Raw genomic sequence first — 21,096 nt, 5'->3', positions numbered from 1 at the left:
TAATGGAAATCAATGCATTGTTTAATCACTAGATCAACAGTTCATCACAAAGAGCTCCCATAAGGGAAGGGCATCTTAAGGTGAAACCAGTGACCCTCACAGCAACATGACACGTAAAAAAAAACAAAAAAAAAACACAGGCAGGACATCATATCACTCCATCTGAACAAGTAATCTTGTCTCATATTCAGTTTTACAACCTTGTTTTTCATCAAACAAGTGAACAAATATCAGCCAGTGGGATGAGATAATCCCACTTGCTTCCAATGCAGGTTCATTTGTTTTGGCAATTTTTCTGGGAACAAGGAGAAATATGTTGAAATAAGGTGGAATAAGGCAAATCAGTCCACTGTTGTCAAGAAAATAACACTTGACTCAAGAAAATTCTGAAAACAGAATGATTTTCATTTGTTTTAGGAAAAAACAGGTTTTAAGACAGCACCGAGACTAAATGACTTATTAAAATGGAGATTTTTAGCAGGGCAGTCAGTGATCTAAATACCCTGTAATAGGGTTAAATATTACAGAACGCCTTTATTTTTGAACTGTATTATTGTATTCATTCTTAGAAAATCCCCTGACTGTATTCAACCCACACCTTCATTAGACTGAGGCCCCTCAGTAAAGCCTGCTAATTAGAAGAGGCTCACTGTTGTTGACACACACACATACATGGAGGTATGGCGAGCTCAATGAAAGGAGGAGGAGGTGGGAGGAGAGGGGGGATACGGAGCAGAAGAGGGGGTGCGGAGAGCGAGAAACGTGAAAAATGATTGCCTCGTCCTGCCCTTTAAGCTCTCATTTTGTTGTCTCTCTCCTGAACCATCCCTCTTCCTTCTTTGCTGTCGTTCCCTCTGTTTTGCTTGCTCACTCCTCCTATTGTTCTTTATATCCTTTTCTCTGATAACCCCCCTCTTTTTCTCTCTCAGTTCCCTCTTTATGATTCACTCTGATTTTATGGCAGAAAATCATGCTGACTCTCCAACTCCTCAGCGTGCTCCACAACCATTCGACCCCGATGCCTCATGCCTATTTCATTTGACTATCCTGATGGACCCCAGATGATTAATTTCATCCATTTTCCTGAGCTCGTTCAGAGCTTTTAACATTTATTTCCAGAGGAGAACACCCTTACGTTGCAGTTTTACACAGAGCTCCAGGAAAAATCAAGCTAAGTGCTGTGATTTCTGCCTGACCGAAAGGTAAATCCTCTTGCTGTTTGACAGTGGGTCCTCCCATAGAAATACAATGGGAGTAGAATGGATACTCCCATTCAAATCAACATAGCAGGATGGTCAGAGTTACAGCAATTTTTGTCTGAACTGCTGCCATTGCCTAGCACTGTGACCGTTGTAGGTTGGGTTAACATCTGAATCAACTTCAGTTTAAACGACTCGGTCACAGACTCACTGAAGTGAGGCAAAAGTCACAATTCAATTGAGCAACACAGAAAAGAATGCTTTGTCATGTTGTTAATTATTGTTGTTATTTACTCTACTTATGCAGTGTTTCCTGGAGAGCGGAAACCAAAGTATCATTCACAAAACGTCAACAACATGGCATTTTTGTCATCAACTCATGAAAATGGACACTCTCTTCCTTGGTATCCACCTTAAATTGGAATATGGAAGGAACAGTTGGCTGAACTTATCTGGCGATGTTGTAGGAGCAAATCAATCGGTTGTGTTAGTTGCTGAGGTGAAAAGTGAGTTTGCTAGCCAATGACCCGAAGTGCCAGACCGGAAGTCTCACACACAGAACAAAAAAGGTGGCTACATCAATATTTCCATTAAAAATAAGGTGAATATCCAGTAGCGGAAAATTCAGGGTTTCTTCATGAGCGCATTAATTCCTTCTGATTTTACTCTGTGAACCATATTGCAAGTCAATAATTTACATGACATACCGTATTTCACCAATTAACAGCCCAGGCGTTTAATATGCAAAATCAACTTGGACCCCAGGTGTTTAAAAGAACCAGGTGGCTATTCGCTGCAGGCCTTTATTTATTTTTGCACAGACCTGCACCAGGCCATTATCGTGATGACAGTTACTGTCCAACATATTTTTTAGTACAAAAGTACTGTAAGGCATAAGGTAAACATGTCTGTACATACAAACATAGTGCAAACCGCTCGCACTGCAAGTCGTTCCCTCTGACACTTCCGTTTTCTGTCAAAATAAGATTTAGTCGGTCGATTTAAGATTACGGTACACCCTTTTTTCTAACGTTAGCTAGCTCTCTTATTTTGACAGAAAACGGAAGTGCAGCACAGTTATTGTGCGGTTAACTGTTTACTTCTGCAAAAATGAGGTGAATAGCCTTATTTTGGGTTACCTCAATATAATGCAAATAATCGCTCCCGCGGTTATTCGGGTGGGCGTTAAATACGCAAGATGGGTGCAGACCCCAGGTGTTTAAAAGAATCAGGCAGCTATTTGCAGCCCGGCGATTAATTGGTGAAATACGGTAGTTTTTTTAATGTCTGACTCCTTGAAAGGTCAGTGAAAGCAACACCCTTGCATTTTGGCAGTAGAGCCAGATGCAGCCTGTCATAGTAAATATTAGATAAAACCTGTTTGAAGCAACTGAAGTAGTTTTTAGATGGACAGTCTCCAGATGTATCAACGTTGCATCCTGTACTGGACAGCAAAGCACGAATAACACATTATATTGGCTACCGTTCTAATAACTGATAATGCTATGAGTTTCCTGTTTCCAAAAAGGACATTTATACCGGACTTTTGGATTGTCAATGGCTAGCAAGAGACCATAGAGAGCTGAGCGAAGTCAAGTTATGTGGTTTCTCATAACTAAAATTATGAAGAGCATCAACAAGAAAGAGACCGGCTTAGTGTGGACGGTGGGTCAAAACTAGGTGGGAACCCCACTGATGTTGTCACCATGACGACAAACAACAATGAACAAGGACATTTTCTGAACTAGTCAAATGACCATGGCAAACAGTTAAATGTCCACTCTACTCCCATTCAGTTTCTCCCCCAATCTTGCTAATATGAATACTCTGAGTGTGTTGTATGATTGTATGTGTGTGTGTGTGTGTGTGTGTGTGTCTATGGGTGGGTGTATGAGTGTGAAGAGGGGAGGACTTCTCAGTTCATCACAAGCAGCTTTTAGAGCTACGCTGCCATCTCCTCACAGAGCTGTGGGTGTGTTATAGTTCAAATGTTAGTGTCAGGGATAGTGGGTGTGTTTTTATATGACTGGTACTGTGTGTATATTTGCGTGTGTGTGTGTGTGTGTGTGTAGGTGTGTGTGTGGTGGCGTGTCAGTTGGTGGAGTGGTGTATGTGTGTGTGTGTGTGTGTGAGTGAGTGAGTGTGTGTATGCACAGCTTTGTTGCATATCATTAAACCTCTCTCACAATAAATCCCTCCTCTGCATGAGTAATTGAAAGCATTTGCATTCTGTTTAAATGCACTTGTGTGAATAGAACAAAATGAGACTGTTGGGGCTGACAGCATCCCCAAAAATAAATATATAAAGGAAAGGAGACAACCAGTGCAATGCAATGAACTTTACATATAAATGCGGTAAATGCATACACTTTCTGCAATTCAGAGAGGTCTTTGCGGCACTCTGGTTGCCTCCTCCTCCAATGTTTTGGATTTACTGCAACAAATTTCCATCTTAACAAGTCATTTAGTCTCATATTCAGTGTTAAAATCATGTTTTTCCTTCAAAGTGGAAAAATCTGCCAGTGAGATCAGATAATCCCACTTGTTTTCAGCAGTAGTCAACTTGTTTCCCCGAATTCTCTTGAATAAAGTGTCATTTTCTTGAAAGTAATGGGTTGATCTGCCTGTCACATCAACATATTTATTCTTGCTCCCAGAAGAATTCCTGGAAGAGGTGAAACTGCAGCGGAAACAAGTGGGATTGTCTCATCCCTCTGGAGGATTTTTCTAAGAAAAACAATGTTTTTTAAGGCTGAAAATGAGATTAAACGACTTGTGAAAGTGGAGATTTAACAGCTTCCAACGATATGTCTTGTTTTAGCCTTTCTATGTAAAGAATGACAAAGTGGATGTAATTAAAAAAAAAAAAAAAAAATACAAATGTAGCATTTCAGTGTGAGTCTCACTCTCATTGTATTTGCTGTTTTTGGCAGGAGGAAGTATAAGAAGACATCCCAGAGGTAAGTCTTGCTGCTGGGACTCTGGACCTCCTTCCTCCTCCTGCTCCTCCAACATTTTCTATTGTTTCTCTTCAATGTTTTCCTGATAAAACCTCCCTGCCGCCCTCCACCCCCTCCTCCTACCTTCCACTGTTTATCCCTGGGTTTTAAGCTGGACCGTCCACACACACACCCACACACACACCTGCTCACACTTAAATGCATTCAGAAATGCTCTCCTCATCTTGTCACTCTACCTCTCAGTGCTGTTGATTCACCATCATTACCAGATAATTGGTGTCCTGTTGGGCAGAAGATATGGAAATACAATTGAGTGGAGACGCAGGACAAGAGAGTGTGATGAATAACTAGTACGACATTTTATCTATTTCAGAATGAAACTTTCATTAGAATAGCTCTCTTGGAGATGCCATGTTATGCTCCAGGGAAATCAGGCCCTCTATTGACTTGCAGTTGAACGCATTTATTTACATGTGCTGAAAGAGGGATTAATTAATGCAGCTGGATGAGTGGATAATGTAAGTCTGAGTATCATTTGTAAAGGATGTTAATGTGTTGATCTGTAACATGCCATTACAAATCCTATAAAAAGGCTCCTTCCCTATTATGTGGTGTTTTTCCCCTGATGTGTATTTCCATGTTCAAGGATAAAGCAGGCACTGTGCAACTGTGTAAAAAGTGCATCTGAGCAATAACAATATTATTATTCATAATAATAATAATGTCTTGAAATGCATGTTTTTTTCTTCAAGTTCTTACATAGCATGGAAAAGCGCAAACAAGGACTTCTGTGATCAGATTTCGAATAAAGTTGTAAAAAAAAGCGATTCAGGTTATGATTTTATTATTGGGTTTTGAGAAATAGCAATGAATATACCAGTGCGTTCAGGAATATTAGATAACAAGTTAATTCACCTACCTCTACAATTACGTTTACCACTACGGGCTTCAATTTTGTATCTTGCCTACACCACCACCGTCTCAGAAAGCAAAATGCATTAGACTGATTGCTCTTCTTTATAAATAAATAAATAAGTAAATAACAACCACACTTTACAAAAGACTACTTCTCTTTGCACCTGTTTCTGCAGATGGCTAAATCAGCAACTACTTTTTCACTCCTGGCCACAATTTGGAGAATGCATTGTGACAAAAATGCTAATTACGTAGTTAATTGGAAATTACAATGACAAACAAACAAAACGAACATTAAAAAAAAAGGGACCTGTTTTTGTTGCGGTTGTTGTTGAAGCTCCCCTCTAATCCTGTTTTAATGCCATTTTGCAGTGCAGTGTGGGATTTCTGCACAGTTCGAGTAATGGAACGAAACTCTTTTTCACACTACTTATTGGCACAGCGTGTGGTCTCTTGGAGTGGTATAGAGCGAGCTGCAGGGAACTCTCTCTCTCTCTCTCTCTCCCTCTCTCTCTCTCTGTTGGGTGGGTGAGTTCCTGTGTGAGGGAGCCAGGTGATTGACAGCTCCATATGTGTCTGTATAATTACGGCCGGGCTAATTGGCAGAGAGGAACACTGGGACTTTGTCATTACCGACACACCAGGACAGCCTCTCTTACACGCAGATGGAGGAAGAGATAGCCCTCCTCACAGAGGGAGGGATGGAGGGAAGGGAGGAGAGAGAAAGAGAGAGAGAGAGATGGTGGGATGTTTGTGTGTGTGTTGGTGTGTGTACCAAGTGATGAAGAGGGGCTTGATAAAAAAAGAAAAAACAGTTTTGCCTGTCAGTGTTTTGGTCATGTGATCACACGGTCCAAAATAAACAACCAAACACTAACATCAAATCTGTTGGCGGCTCAGCCACATTCACTATCAATCACCGCTCTGTTGTCGGCTTTGAACACCATTGTTGGAGTTGTGCTGCCTCTTTAGCAAATTGCTGCTCAGTCTCTTAAGTGGCACAATAGAATGTGCCAATAAAGTCGTTTTTCTTCCTCCGTTCAGTCACAGTAAGAACAAAAACACAAATTTTCTCTTATGTTTAAAGAGAGATCGATCACAAAATCATTACCCCTCAAGTGAACATTCATCAACAAGTTACTGAAGCTTTGACAAAGACAACAATGCCGTCAGCCTGTTTTAGTTTTTTTTTTTTTTTTTTTTTTTTTTTTTTAAATAAAGTGAGCATTTTGTATTTAAAGAAAGAAAGAAAATAGCAGGTCTCTCTTGGAATCCTTTAAAGTGGAATCCTTCACTCAACAAGGCCTCATTGAGTGCGTACGCCTTCGTAGTTTTCGACAGGCAGTTGGATGCCTCCTAGAACGAACTGGGCTTTTACTTAAGCTTGTAAATATGCTACAGTGGTCACTCCTTCTAGGCCTGCTCTAAAAGCTTTAAGTGTTTTACCATCTGATCCAAGGCAAGTCTCCAGCCTTAAATCCTTAAATGGCCTTATGTAGCCTGCTTGGTTGCCAAGTGTGTGTGTGTGTGTGTGTGTGTACTCTCTGTTTCCCAGGGATGGCTGACTTTGTTCAGATTGCAGCCTTGGAAGCCAAGCAGGGCTACAGTCCATGTTTTTGGTGCCTTTAATGACGCAGCACAGCCCAGTCTGCTCCAGTCGCGTCCGGCCTGGCCAGCGTTTGCTGACGAGGCCCGAGACTCCGACTCCAGACAAACACAGAACAACTCTGTTATTTCTGTTGCAAGGGACACAATCTGTCTCAGTCAACCCAGCTGCCAGAATAAAATGTTTGCATTTTACATTTCTGCAAATCTACAAATACAATGAAATGTCAATGTTTCTGAGCCAAGTTGCATATCAACATTTACGCTTACAGCCAATGTGGTGGAGCCTGTGTCCGTGTCATGTGACTGTTAATGCCAAGAGAGTTCAGAAAGGAGACAGCTGACCTACAGTCATTTCCTGTGTGTGTGTGTCACATGGGTTTGTCCTGTCCTGAGTCTCTTCTCCTCAGTGGGAAAAGTGAATGTGCACACAGATGACCGATTCTTTCACCTCGTAGTCACCAAAGTAAATATTGGTCCCATTTTTCACAAGCCACAGGTGGTCTCTGGCCTCACAGCAGTGCTGCTGATGTCGCTTTCCCACTGGGTAAACAGTAATATAAGGGGACATATACATGAAAACATGACTTAACAATTAAAACTGAGATCAAACTTGTGCTCCTCTGCCTAATAAGACTATTATTTTTATGCAACTCTTTTGGGAGGGGAAAACGAGAATAGCACTGTGTTACTGATATGAACGGGTGCTGGGTTGATAGCAGATATTAAGCTAAAAGATAAAGATGAGTGGCCAAATAAGGCGCTAACATTTTTGTACTGTATGTAATGTTGTATTTTTTGACATGGACAAAATGCCTCTGACAACTCTTCCAAACAACACTTCCAAATGCCATTTTTTCCTGGCAGCCAGGCTGTCTCAGTGCAGGACACAAATATATATCTTCAGGAGAGATTGTGCAGATTTGTTTTTGTGTTTGTAAGGAATTTGTAACAGAGGCTGTGTGCATTTCATCTCTGGAATCTTCCCTCTCTCACTGGAGAGTTTTACATGGCTGCATTTGTAGTGCATGTTTTCATTATTTGTGTGTTGTGTGGCTTCTCTTATAGTGGCTGTCTGCAACATTTTCATATAAAGACATTTCTTGTTTCGCTGCTTTCTATCACCAGTTGATGTAACCCAAACACACCCTGTTCAAAAACAATTTCACATCTGCTGTACCCAGCAGTGAGCAGGTTTTTCCCTGGGATAAATCCTCTGGCAGACAGGATGTGATGCATTTTATGTCTCTGGCAGTAGCACCAGCTACAAGAAAAACTGAGTAGTTAGCATGAGTGGTGATAGCCATCACGGCTGAACAGACAAAGAAAACGGTGCCACCAGCAGAATAACAGCAGCAGAAAATACAGGGGAGACACCCAAGACACCCTGTTTCATCATGAAGTGCTGTGCAGAAACAGTACAGTAATAGCTGCTCAGGACAAAATAATATCAAAAGAAAATTATGTATCTTGCAGATTACTGCTCTAAATTTACAAAGTGCTGTAAAACAAAAGTATTGAAACAATCAATCAAGAAAAGCTAACCATCAACTTTAATAAATGTAATACTTCCCTAGGCAAGGCCAAGGAACTTCATATAGCACATTTCATGCAAAGAGGCAATTCAAAGTGCTTTGCAGAATAATAAAAATATAATAATAGCAAAAGTACAAAAGTTTCATTACATGGCAGGAGAGGCAGTGCAAAAGTAATAAGTGTTTTGGCTTGTCAAATATCGTCTTGATAACAAAACGCTGCTTCACTGTGTTTTCTCCTGACTCTCTGGACAACTGGTTGATCAGTCCCAGATGACTCCTGGCTCCCTGAAGGTTCATATGGGGTGTAATTGGGCCCCAAAACACTGGGTGATTTGTAGACATGTACCGACATTTTAAAATCAATTCTCAGATTGATTGATAACCAGTATATGCATTTTAGGACTGGCGCAATGTGTATGGTTATATTTTTTTGTGTTTGTCAGAAGGCTGGCTGCAGCATTTTGAATAAGTTGTGGTTGCAGTAGAGTTTTTTTTGTTTGTTTGTTTGTTTTGTTTTTTAAAGGCCTGGGCACTGACTATTGCAGGGATCTATCTCCTTGAAATGAAAGCATGGGTAAGCCTTTCTAAGTCATGTTTGGACATGAATGCTGTCGGTCTTGCTATATTTTTAGATGATAGTAAGATGACAAAGTTACTGATTTGAGTCCAGGATTAAGCCAAGATTTCTGTCTTGACTTATGAGAGTCATGAGGAAGGCAACAACAATATCTTTGTCTCTGTGTCCCAAAGACAATTACCTCACTCTTGTTTTTGTTTAGTTGAAAAAAGAATGACTTGGACTGTTGATCGTGCACTCATGAGAATAGAAATATCTCAAGACTGCGCATAATAATATCTGCATTAAAAACCCAATAGAGGGAGCACTGAATGAAGAAAATCACTGGATGGATCGAAGAAACAAAGAGCAAGAGCGATGGAGAGGAGGATAGATATTGTCATGCAGAGAGTCCCAGAGGAAAAATTGAACTCTTTGGTTAATGTCAGTAATCAGGGAGCAAGTCTTCCAGCCATTGGCTGCATTTCAAGAACAGCCCATTAGGTGCCATTACCCAAGCCCCTTTCTCTCTCACTCTCTCTTTTCTGTGGCTCAGGGCTATTTGTCTGTAAATGCAGCTATTTGGCTATTTATTGGAGATGATTAATTCAGTGCAGCAATTCAATAATGATATTGGCTTTACATTTAGATTTGGCTGACTGGAGGAACAAACACAATCACATCTCATAAAACAAACAAACAGTAGTCTTTTGAGCAACGAGGAACACAAATAACTTTGGCAGTGCAGATGTGATGATGCACAAAGGTAATAAATTTGTAGTATAATTTGAAGCACAGATGTCACTTCATATGTGCTCGAAGCTCATACTTTAGGAGTCATTATTTAACCACGGGTCAACAAAAACTATTTATTTCTGTGTGGATTTATTTATCTGTTTGTTTGCTCATTCATTCGTTTGCTTATTTGTTTACATATGGTATGGTATTTTGAAGGATTCTGGTCATACTAAAACTTCACTAATATGAATGACTATTTTCTAAATGGTCATTACAGGCTCTGTTATTTTGTCCTCAGGCATATTACCGTAACTGGATCATGTACAAGTGTCTGTGGCGATGAGCTTCTTGTATCTTGTTGTACATCCAAGGGATAAACGAGCCAGGCTCTGGTATCTGCCTCAGTAGGTAAAGCTGCTTTGAGATAAAGCAGTAGTGTCACGTTCCTCATTTTCCACCGTGGGGGTTTGATGTATGAGACTCCAGCTGGGAGCTCAGGACCTCAGTTTCAGCAAAGAATGACTCAGTGTTTCTTTGCAGTCGTGGCAACTTGAGCTGCTCTTTGGGTTTGGTTCCTTGTCTGCCCCTGTTTTTAAGGCTACTGCAGCACTAAAACTGTGCCATGATAAACCCAGCTGAAACTGGCATTTTTTTTTTATTTAGTATAATTCCTGAATACTGAATTCTTGAATTACAAGATTAGAAAGTTTATAGAAGTCAATACAAATGGAGTTTTTTTTTATAGGCACTGGTTTCTATAGTAATCCATTCCAGCAGCACTGGATGTGCTTTAGTTCCCCTGCAGGGTAGCAATATGTTCTGGCCCTGATAAGACCAACCAACGGTCCAGCAAAGTGAGGATATTCCACTTGTTGGAACTGAAATAGCTACAGGTCTTATTAGCACTGCAGAAATATTTTAACTTTTTTTTTTTTTTTTTTTTTAAGGCTAACATTGCCGTAGAGCTAACTTGATAAAAACTTTAAAGTCTTGTAGTGGCAGAATTGATGGGAGAAAGTCCATGTCTGATGCCGTTGCCAACTAAAGCTTCATATTAGATTAAAGAGCTATAACGTTAGATTGATAAAATAATCCGGGCTACTGCAGTTTGCTGAGCCTAATGGAGGATGACAAGTGCAGCTGAAGTGTCAATCAAATGTGGGCAGGAGGAATTAAAAACTGGGGATGTGTTCTAATTGTGGATCGATGAGAGATCAGCTGACAGGCTTCTCTCAGCTAGGACTTCAGCTTCATGATGTTTTTTTACCCCCGGTGAAGACAACTTAAACATTTTATTGTAAAATGATATATTTTAGTTTACCATCCCTTCATTATAAAAGTGTTTTTTGGGAACAATAGTATCTCTTGCTTACTCTCTCTGGTTGCTTTCTGCTCTCTCTCTGTTTCTTCCCCTCTCCCTCCTTCTTCCCTTCCTTCACCCCTTTCCTCCTCTCTCTTTCCTCCACTACCTGATAATTAGAGGGGTAATTGCCCAGCTCAAATGAACCTCCAAGCCTGGTCTAATTACATTCCTCTCAATGGATCTTTTTCCCTTTTCCTTCCCCTCCGCTTCAGTCCACATGGAATCAGGTGGAACTTTCTTTTCTGAGGTAACCGCCTCACTTAGCACGATTCACACCGCTTCACAGCTCTGTAAACCACACAGGTGTCGAGGGACCCCCAGCTATTGACGTACAAAGGCGGAGGCGCTCAGTTTGCACATCAGTACACATTCACATACAGACAGATGTACATGCACACACACATGTATGCATACATATGTGCAAATAATCACCCGGAATCACTTACATGCATGCATGTGCACAGGCCCATTTGCATGGATACACAAAGTCCATAAACAGATGTTAGTATATGTTAAGGTATTCCCAGAAGTGTGAGGGATTCTACATTCAGGTTAAATAACATCCAGGAAAGCTTGCAAACACTCTGAGGCAAATCACAAATCACTTCTGGATTGATTTTTTTTTTCTTCTCTCAAAAAGACATCATATGAGTCATACGCACAGATGCACTTCATTCACAGGCAAATGGCGTCTCAGTTCAGTATGTTTTTTTTTATTTGCATCTTCAAAAAGACATTATCTTACGCTATGCAGTATTTCTATTTTGAAGATTCATTACAAAGCCTAAATGACAGGCTTTTATCCTAAGGTGAGTCTATGATGAAGGTGTGAGCATAAACATCACAGCCTCTCTCACGAGGCCTCCCCTACCTGCCTGCAGAAGATACTGTTGCAGATTTATGGCACGGACTGCTCCTTTAATCTGGATATTTATATCTCCCCTCCATCCATCCTTCTGGCCACTGTTTGCACCTCGTCCAGAGGGTAATGACCCAGGACAGACACACACACACACACACACACACACACACACACACACACACACACACACACACACACACACACACACACACACACACACGCACACAAAATAGGAGAAATGGTTATGTGGCCACAGTGTAGTTTGTGTTTAAAAGAGAATTAGTGTGTTTGTGTGTGCACATGCTTGTTTATGCACCCTCTGGTGTATTGTATATGTGTGCGCTCACCCGTGATGGTTGGCAATCAGTGTGTGTGTGTGTGTGTTTGTGTATCCATGTGTGCGCATTGTGCATGTGCTTTTATTTCCACTCAGCCATCATCTCCAGTGGAGGCGTAACACTATCACCTTAGCCCATTCATCTCAAGCCAGCTCAGCCATTTTGTGCCTAGTGGGAGTCGCAGACGTCAAAAACAATGTGCTTAAATACCTACTGCGGCCAGCAGCCTCTGTGCGTTACAACTAATGTGACAGACAAGGCCTCCGGTTTTAAAAAATGAGCTTTTCTTGCCAAAGCAGGACATGAAAAAGCCAAGCAGAATCCATTAGATGCATATACTCAAGTACATATTGAAGTATACTCAGCTCTATTTCAGTTCTAAGGAAATAGACTATAGGAGAACAGCTATTTTAGAATCCAGGAAATGGGCTCTGGTTGATCTCGCATTACCATAACTCGGACAAGGCTGAAGCAAAAGCAGTAAACAATGGGTCTAGGTTTTAGCCACATTGAGTCATTTATCACATTTTCCTTTAGTTTCTATAAACAACAGTTGGCCATATGGCCCTGACTCTGTGCTGCAAAGAGCCCTGTACGACTAGCTTGAACACAGAGCTAAATAACTCGGGCTTTCTGGTTTATTTCAGTATGAATGTGTGGTTTATATTTACATGGAGGGATTAGAACCATACATGCAAGCCAGTGTTAATGGTTCCAGTAACTGGTTTACTGTTTGATTTTGAGATGATTTTAGCAGTTTGTGCTACATGAGCAACAGGCTTTCTGGTCAACAGCTTTCTCACCTGCAGGGGTTTTATACATTTACTGTGACTATCAGTGTACCAGTCAGAACTTCAAGACCAGACCAGTTGTTAATAACCTGCAATACTTCTATGTAAATATCAATTTCGCTACTTTCTACTGCCGACTTATATACCACAGTAGTGATTTAATCTCTACCCAGATCCATAGACAGTGAATGGGAGTAGAATGGACATTCTTTTACAGTTAACAGCAGCAGAATAGTCATTTGGTCATTTTCATTTAAATCGCTTCCATTGCAAAGAACTGTGACTACTGTAACAGGCTAACTTCCATTTAAACTTCCATATAAACTGACTTGCAGTAAAGTCGTGGACTCACTGAGGTGAGGTTTAGCAGTAAGAACCAAACGTGCGATGGAGTAGTGTGAAGCATGGAGGTGCATCTTCCATGCACTGTCTCCGTTGCCTTGGTACCAGAGGGGGAGCGAGAATTTTGTGGACTTAACGGAGGACGAACTTTACAGGCGGATTTACACCCCTACTGACGTGTGTTAACAGTTAACAATAATCACCTTTTTCTTTTGAACAAGTCAAATGATCATGGCAAACAGTTCAATGTCCATTCCATTCTCATCACAGGTAGATCTGCAAAGTGTCTGGTGCATAAAAGAGCGCCACCTACAGTGCAGAAACTCAAGCTTCATTAATAGATAATCCAAAGAAAAATACTTCACACTCATTCCTCTTTTTGCTTGAGAAATGATTGCTGAAACACAACAATGGCTTCTTAGCGCCATAAATGGGACCAAAATAACAAAAACAATAACAACAACAACAACAGCAACAACACACACACACACACACACACACACACACTCACAAAGACGCAAACCTTGCATATCACCACTTTAATGTGTTAACTGGTGATACCATTTCTTGAAAAATTTATCCTTGGGACTAATAAGTCAATGGGACTAATAAATTGTTTAAATCAATGTTTCTGCAAGGCGTTTCTAATCGTAAAAGTTAGTTTAACCAACATCAGTTTGTCCTTCAATCGTCCTTGTGATGCTTGAAATGACGTTTTGACGTTTTGTGCATAGCTACTTTTCATCACCACTCAGTCGATTCACAGCCTGTGGGCCAGTCCTACATATACATCACCTGCAACATTTCAAACTGCCTCCACAAAGTTATAGGCTGTGCCAGACATGTGAAATCAATGTGAAGATATCATGTACAGGCATTTAACTGTATTTATCCATTTAACACCTGTAATTATTAATCCCTGCGGTGCCTCGGCGAGAGCTCTCTCTAACTCATGCTCACTTATCCTAATTGTGCAGATAACTTATCTTTTCACCAGGCAATTAAATGGATGACACCATTAAAGATGACAAAATCCGAATGTATTTAATTAATAAGTGTAACAACTCAAAGCAATTCAAACCAGGCAAATGACCTCCCCCTTGCCAAGCAGCTGCCTGTTGGCGTGTCAGAGGTGAGTCAAACACCCATAAATCCAGCGCTACGAGAAGTGTCCACCTGTTTTTTTAAGATTCAAGATGTTCTCAGCCACTTTTTGCCTGCGCTGGCTGACAGCCAAGTGTGTAATGGCTTGATTAGAGATGTAGTGCTTTGTGCCGTATTGCTGCTTAGCTGTTATGCAAACACTGGACAGTGAAGGATTTGGCATCGTCAACTGAATTATGTTGTTGTTTGTCACATGGTAGAAGGCGCTTTTGTCAAAATAGGATTAAAGAGCCACTACGCATGTGTGTGTGTGCTTCTGTGTGTGCCTACCAGAGTGTGTTTGTGCATGTGTTTGCGGATATACATTTTCATTTTTTTTTTTTTTTTTTTTTTTTCTTTTGGGAATATGTGTCTGCCCTGTTGATTGTGCATGAATGCCATTCTGTTAGTGATTATATCAGTAAAATATGTTTCATGAGCAATGCTCAGAATCAGCTCAGTGACGCAGTTGGGACACTGTTTTATATCATTCTCTCTCTCTCCCTCTCTCTCTCTTTCTTGCTCTCTCTCTCTCGCCCCCCCACCAACACCCCCCACCCCCTCTCTCGCTCTCTCACTCTTGTGGACATGCTGGACTAAACATCCTGCCTGGAAAGTAAATAGACCCGCTCTAACATACTCCAACTCTCTAACATGTACTAGTTGATTTTTGATATTCTCTTCTCCAAATGCATTGTAATTCCACAGCCCACACACACACACACACACACACACACACACATATATAAATATAGTTACACACAGAAAACGCAGGTCTATGTAGATACAACACGTCGGTAGGGGATACACACTGGCACTTTTAATCTAAGCATTGCTGTGAGAATTATCTGCAAAGCTGACAGGGAATTTTAAATAGCACAGAGATAGTTTAACAACCTTGAGAAAGATCTCTACAAAAACACACGTTGTCTTTCAGAGGATGTAAAATGTTTTTGGGGTGGGAAAGACCCACTGTACCAGCTTCATTAGCCCCATTAGCTTCATTAGCACAGGCTCTCATCACACCTGTTGTGTTTAATGAGACGCCTCTCCCCCAGTGCAACATTCAGGAGTAAATGAGAGGCCCTTAAGGAGAGAGGCAAAGACATGAAGATGGAATAGAGTCTCCACTGAGCTCGCCAGCTCCAGTGATCTCACCTCCATGCTGACATTTGCTCTCACTGATCATCTTATTAATTAAACTTAATTGAGTCATTAACCGAAGAGTAATTTGCAGAAGTTGTACCGAGACTTAACAGCATACAGCAGTAGCAGATAAGAAGTGTAAAGGGAGAGAGTTGCTGTTGGCCTACTTGTGCGTCGGGCCAACTTAAGAGTGAGCAGCTCACATGCATCTTTATGAGTGTTACAATTATTCAGGCATTAAAATCCCCCTCCAGTGACCTCATGACCCCTATTCAAATGGCTAAGTTTTCTGAAATCACTACATCTCAGAAAGTTAGGTATGATTATTTCCATTCGGTAGAGCTCCATCTAGTCCTAAAAGCACTTTTAGGAAGTAAGTCAGCGCTGGTTTAACCCTGTAAAGCCTGAACCCGAAAATTCCAATTCTTTGAAACTGGAGCCATTGTTGGTCCAACTAAAAATTTGCTGTACAAATGCTGTACAGTTGATGTACAAGTCTGAAAACAATCATGTCTTAAATATGACACGTGCAGCTTTATAGGGTTAAACAGCAAAAAAGTCTTAACATTTGAAGTCTTCCTGTTGAAACATGCATAGCTGTGTATCTCCGCTAATTCATGTGTTCACATTTGAGAGAAATCAGAGGTCCAACTGTAACCTTTTTCCACTTTTTTGAATTCTTAATTTACATTGGAGTGACATCCCAGATTAAGAAGCAGGATAAAATCCTCTCTCTTGGGGGGATAGTGGTGATTGTTTCCTGTTTAGGTTCAAAATACCCACAGCCGTACTGAATTACAATTTTGAATTCTCAGGTTCACTGCTATCTTTCATAATTTCTGTGATCATAGTTTTTTATATATATATATTTGGAACCAGACCTTGCAAATGTTTGGGAGCTATTTAGTGTGATTCAGATTTTACCAAATATAAATGCTGAACAAATGTAAAAATATCTGCATGTGCGTCACTCAGCGAGACTGAATAAGGGTTCAAGGCTCAAATACAAGGTCTGTTTGAGAGTATATGATATGTGAGTGTGTGTGTGTGTGTGTGTGTGTGTGTGTGTGTGTATATGTGTGAAGTGGACCACTGCCAGAATAAGTGCACTCTCATGGCCTGTTTTTGTCTAGGGGTTGAAGGACAGACAAATGTTGACCTCGCTCACCCCAGTGCAGCACTTTGCAGCATTTATTGATTTATCCTTGCGGTTGTGTGAGTCAGTGTGTGTGTGTGTGTGTGTGTGTGTGTGTGTGCTCACGCAGGGGAACACATGAAAAACTGAGATGCAGACAGTTTGAGAGCAGCTGTCCTGTCCCCCCTCTCTCTCTCTCTCTCTCTCTCTCTCTCTCTCTCTCTCTCTCTCTCTCTCTCTCTCTCTTTCTCTCTCACTCTCTCTTTCTGTATGCTTCAGAATTGAAGACCTGAATCAGTTTTCAATAAACTGATTCCTGTCCTAATAACAGTATCGAACACAGTTGAACATAAGAGGACAGAACACAACACCTAGTGGCTCCACTTCCAGCTGTCATGCTGGAAGTAGCAGTGTGATGCTTGTAGTTGGCTATCTTGATGTCTGGATTGTCACTGTAATAATCTCTGATAGACTCAGAGCACTGGGCCCCATGTTATTGGCGTAGACTCTGCCACATAATCTAATTGAAAGCACTCTTATCTCTTCCTCTCCCATTTTGAAAAGCAGGATGTGCATGATGCTCAAAAAGCAGTAGAAAACGTTATGAAATACCTTCTGCAATTGTGTTTTCAGCAGTCATGTTCCTAAATCGAATATTTTGTCCAAGTTTTGCTTTAGCAGTTCAAACCACCATTACCAGGATAGATAGATAAACTAATTCATTATCCTCGCTACTTTACCCTTGGGCTCCCATGTGAAAAGAAATAGGCACTGCTCTTACTTTGTTGTGGTGCAATCTATTTTACAATAAAAGTCCCATTAGGAATCAGCAGCCCCTGGCTTGATTAACCTTTGTCCCTCCTGCTTGCCATACCCTCGTCCACAACAGATGAGAAGAAACATAAGAATAAAACACAAACTATCTCCCAAACAGCAGCAGACAAGTTGGACTCACTAATGTTAGATCTTTTGCCTCTTTTCTCCTTTGGTATGAAGCGAGAAAGGGCGATCAGGTTTGAAACCATGAGCATGCTGTGTGCAGTTTATTGCCAAAATGTTATGTGATTTCTGGGCATTGATATCACACTGAGGAAGGCGCTGCGCCAACATGTCTGTGACTAAGAATGAAAATGTCTTAAAATAATAAGCATTAGAAAATAGAAATATTTTGGGTGCAGACCTCTTGATTTAGGTATAAATTAAGATTTTCAAGCAGCTACTGCTTGCTGCTATTTGAAATCACCAATATAGTTGCCGAGTGCATCTTTAATATGATCAAGTTTGCCTGTTGAGTAAATTACCCCATTTGCTCTGTTCTCATTTATAAACTATTCCTCTTTGATGTATCCTACTGCTTGCTGCTGCAACAAGCCAATTTCATCACGGGTATCATAAAAGTCTGATCTAATCTAATGTAATCTAATCCAATCTAATCTAATCTAAAGCAATAGAATTCGATCTACAATCTAAAATCCATTGAGGAGATGATTTTTCATCTGAATGCATGTGCATCTATACATGCACAAGTTCATATCAATGCACATTCTCACCGTCCTCCTCTCTCTCTCTCTCTCTCTCTCTGCCGTCTGCTTTCCCATAACTATTGTACCTGCGTGCCCATTTTGTTCAAGTTGTTCTTTCTTTCACTCCTTTGAGCTGATTTGCTGCCAGGTCTTTAAATGTAATTGTGTTTCTGAATGGTTCCCCAAGTCTTCTTCACCTCTCACAGCAGGCGAATGCTTCTCACAGATCTAAAATGTCTCAGATTGGCTGTTAATGTTTAAAGCGCTCTGAGATTTGAGCCTGCCATAACCACATGGGCTCGGCGGGTTGGAAGAAATCCATGTTAAAATCATTAGTGGAGCAGTGGTGTTTGGCACAGAAAAAACCTGCTGCTGGCTGCTTGTGTGGTGCAAGCTAATCAATGTTGGAAATTTTCCTAAACCTAACACTTGACTGTGAAGCTACAGTAGAGTGCTGCGGGGTTAAATGTTGGGCTTAGATCATAAAAGAGGTTTACTATAAGTGTGAGAGAGTAATAAGGTGTAATTGTGGGATGTGAGTAGGCTTATGTAGTGTGTTGTTGGTGTTTGGGATTGTCTGTTTTTTCTTTACCTTTAATTTGTTCAGTGGTTTCCCAGTTATGAATGTTTGTTCCTAACACATTCATACATTCACATGCATTTTACACTGGGTAGCTGTAATTTCAGACTCTTCCTCTGTTGGCCATGCAGCCTCATCAATGAAGCAGCTTGGGGTTATGTGCTTTGCTTCACTGACCTTGGCGGCCTGTTGTTGTAGGACGGGGAAAGTGTTTTGTTTCCTTGTCTAGCCATTCCAGGGATTTGAAACACTGAACATACACTCACATATATTTTCTCTGTTGTTTGAAACCTAATTACTGCTATCTGAAGGTTCACACCTATATCTGTGTGTGTTTGTGTGTGTGTGTGTGTGTGTGTGTGTGTGTGTGTGTGTCTGCTGTTTCTGTGTTTGTGCATGACAGACAGAAACAGGTGGAAAGTTGTTTGTTTTGTTTTTCACTCTAGCCTGCATGACTCATCTGATATGGGAATTCAGTAACGTCTGAAGATCTGGTTTTAGCTAATTGGATTGCTGTAAGTGAGTTACTGGCATTTAATGACCCTGATATGAACTGGAGACATGGTGGAAAACACTGAAATGAACAGACACAGCATGACCAAACACCGTGAACCCAGGGATATTCCACTACACAGGAGACTCATTTTACAACACATGGTTTCATCAAAAGGCTTTTCAGATCAGTAATTCATAATTCGAATAAAATAATTTATATTCCATATAATTTGCAACTGTAAAGCACTGACTGCAAACTTAAAAAGGCAGAAAAAAAAACATAGCTTACGGTTAAATAAAAATTCTCTCTTGTACATTTTGTACAACATGAAGAATTTGTTTAATCCGAACCGGAACAAGCTCGCACACCATGTATCTCAGAAATCCAAGGACCCTGATAGATGCAATAGTTCATGCAAACCGGGTGCACAGGCAGCTTGTTTCAGGGCTCTCCCTGTCCATAGAACTATAGTTACCAACCGTAACTATCTCTCTATTTCAACATTCCCCCCACCCTCTAACGGGGCTCTATTGGCTCAGGTGGCGAAGTCCAGTCACCTCACCCCCTGCTGTGACACTGACATTTTTGTGAGACCACGACCGACTCCCTCACTCTGGTGAAAGGAGGCCGGATATAACTGAACTGAAGTGCGTAACCCTGTTGAAGTGTCCTGTCCATCCAGTCTGTCAAAACACAGTGGTTCTGTCATTCCTGATAAAATTCCTGTGTCAGAGGATGAGCAGCCAGCTGTGAAGTGGAGTTTAGCAAGCTGTTGTACACAGCTTCGGCCCTCTGCCTGTTTTGGACCAGCACGGAAAAGGCCTGTCACACATGGTGGCCAATGAGTTCCTCTTGGGGATGGGCAGTCCCGCATATATGCTTCCAGTGGACTACCCACTAATACGTCCGCACTTTCGAAAAGGGTAAGACAGGCTGAAGGACGGACTCTGCTTGATAGTGGAGGCGATGTTGGAGGGCCAACTCAGTGGCCCCTCCTCCACCTCCAGAAAAGCTGCACTCTACCACATTCTCGACCCATCATGCTGTCCTTGTGGACAGTGGGGTGGGCTCATATCGCTTAGCCCGTCACTCTCAACAGATCAGATTTCAGAGCCGAGGGCATGGTGGGTTTCAGGATGGTTTACTGACCTGCCACTCTTGTGTTGCCCTTGTCTGGGGTGAGGACAGGTTGCAGACACCTTTATTCTTTTCAGCTTTTATGGACATGGAAAAAAGTTTTTGGTGTCCAGAATCAAATAACCCTTACTGCTAAAGAGAGGGCAGGGTGCTGTGACTTAATAGAGCCTCTCTATCTGGGCTGGCCAGCAGGAGCAAGCTGGGTGGTGAGGGAGCTGCAGGGGGAGATTGCTGGGCTGGGAGGTGACTGCACTCAATTTTTCCAAAAAAAAAAAAAAAAAAAAAAAAAAGCACTATATGTCAACAGAGGAGGCAGACTGTGGGAGGAGAAACCATATCACTGTACCTACCCATTTTGTTATCAGCCATGCTGGTTTGTTTGAAGATGGCAGGGAAGCTCCCCCCATCATTCTCAACAGGTTTGTGCCTTGTTTCCACGTCTCATCTCTGTCTCCATCCACAACTACCAAGTGATCGGCCACTCTTGTGCCAAGACAGAGGGCTGGCAGCGGTGTGACAACAAGGGCAGCGGGGGTGGATTCTCTTCCCGGAAGTGTCCTCTCCCCCATCCTGCCACGCAATCACTGCATCCCAAAAACAACTCTGACAAGCAGTGGACAGGATCCAGGGCTGCCGGTGCCCTGCAGATGAAGGTGACACCAGCTGTTGGGGTGTGTCTGGGGTGTGTGGGGGGGCACATGGGCAGCACCTCGCTTGTGGAAGTTTGGA

General features: G+C 41.5%; 1 protein-coding gene across 1 annotated transcript in view; it reads left to right on the top strand.

Annotated features, from left to right (window-relative positions):
* pde1cb (phosphodiesterase 1C, calmodulin-dependent b) overlaps window positions 1-21,096 on the top strand; it is a 58,760-nt gene that overhangs the window by 3,417 nt on the left and 34,247 nt on the right. Inside the window, exon 2 of the mRNA XM_030073638.1 lies at window positions 4,133-4,159. Within this exon, the coding sequence (XP_029929498.1) occupies window positions 4,133-4,159 (27 nt within the window). The remainder of the gene's footprint in view (window positions 1-4,132; window positions 4,160-21,096) is intronic.

The sequence above is a fragment of the Myripristis murdjan genome, chromosome 17 (genome assembly GCF_902150065.1).
Source record: "Myripristis murdjan chromosome 17, fMyrMur1.1, whole genome shotgun sequence".
NCBI lineage: Eukaryota > Metazoa > Chordata > Actinopteri > Holocentriformes > Holocentridae > Myripristis > Myripristis murdjan.
Note: the sequence above shows the minus strand (reverse complement) of the source record. Positions and strands in the feature narration are given on the sequence as shown.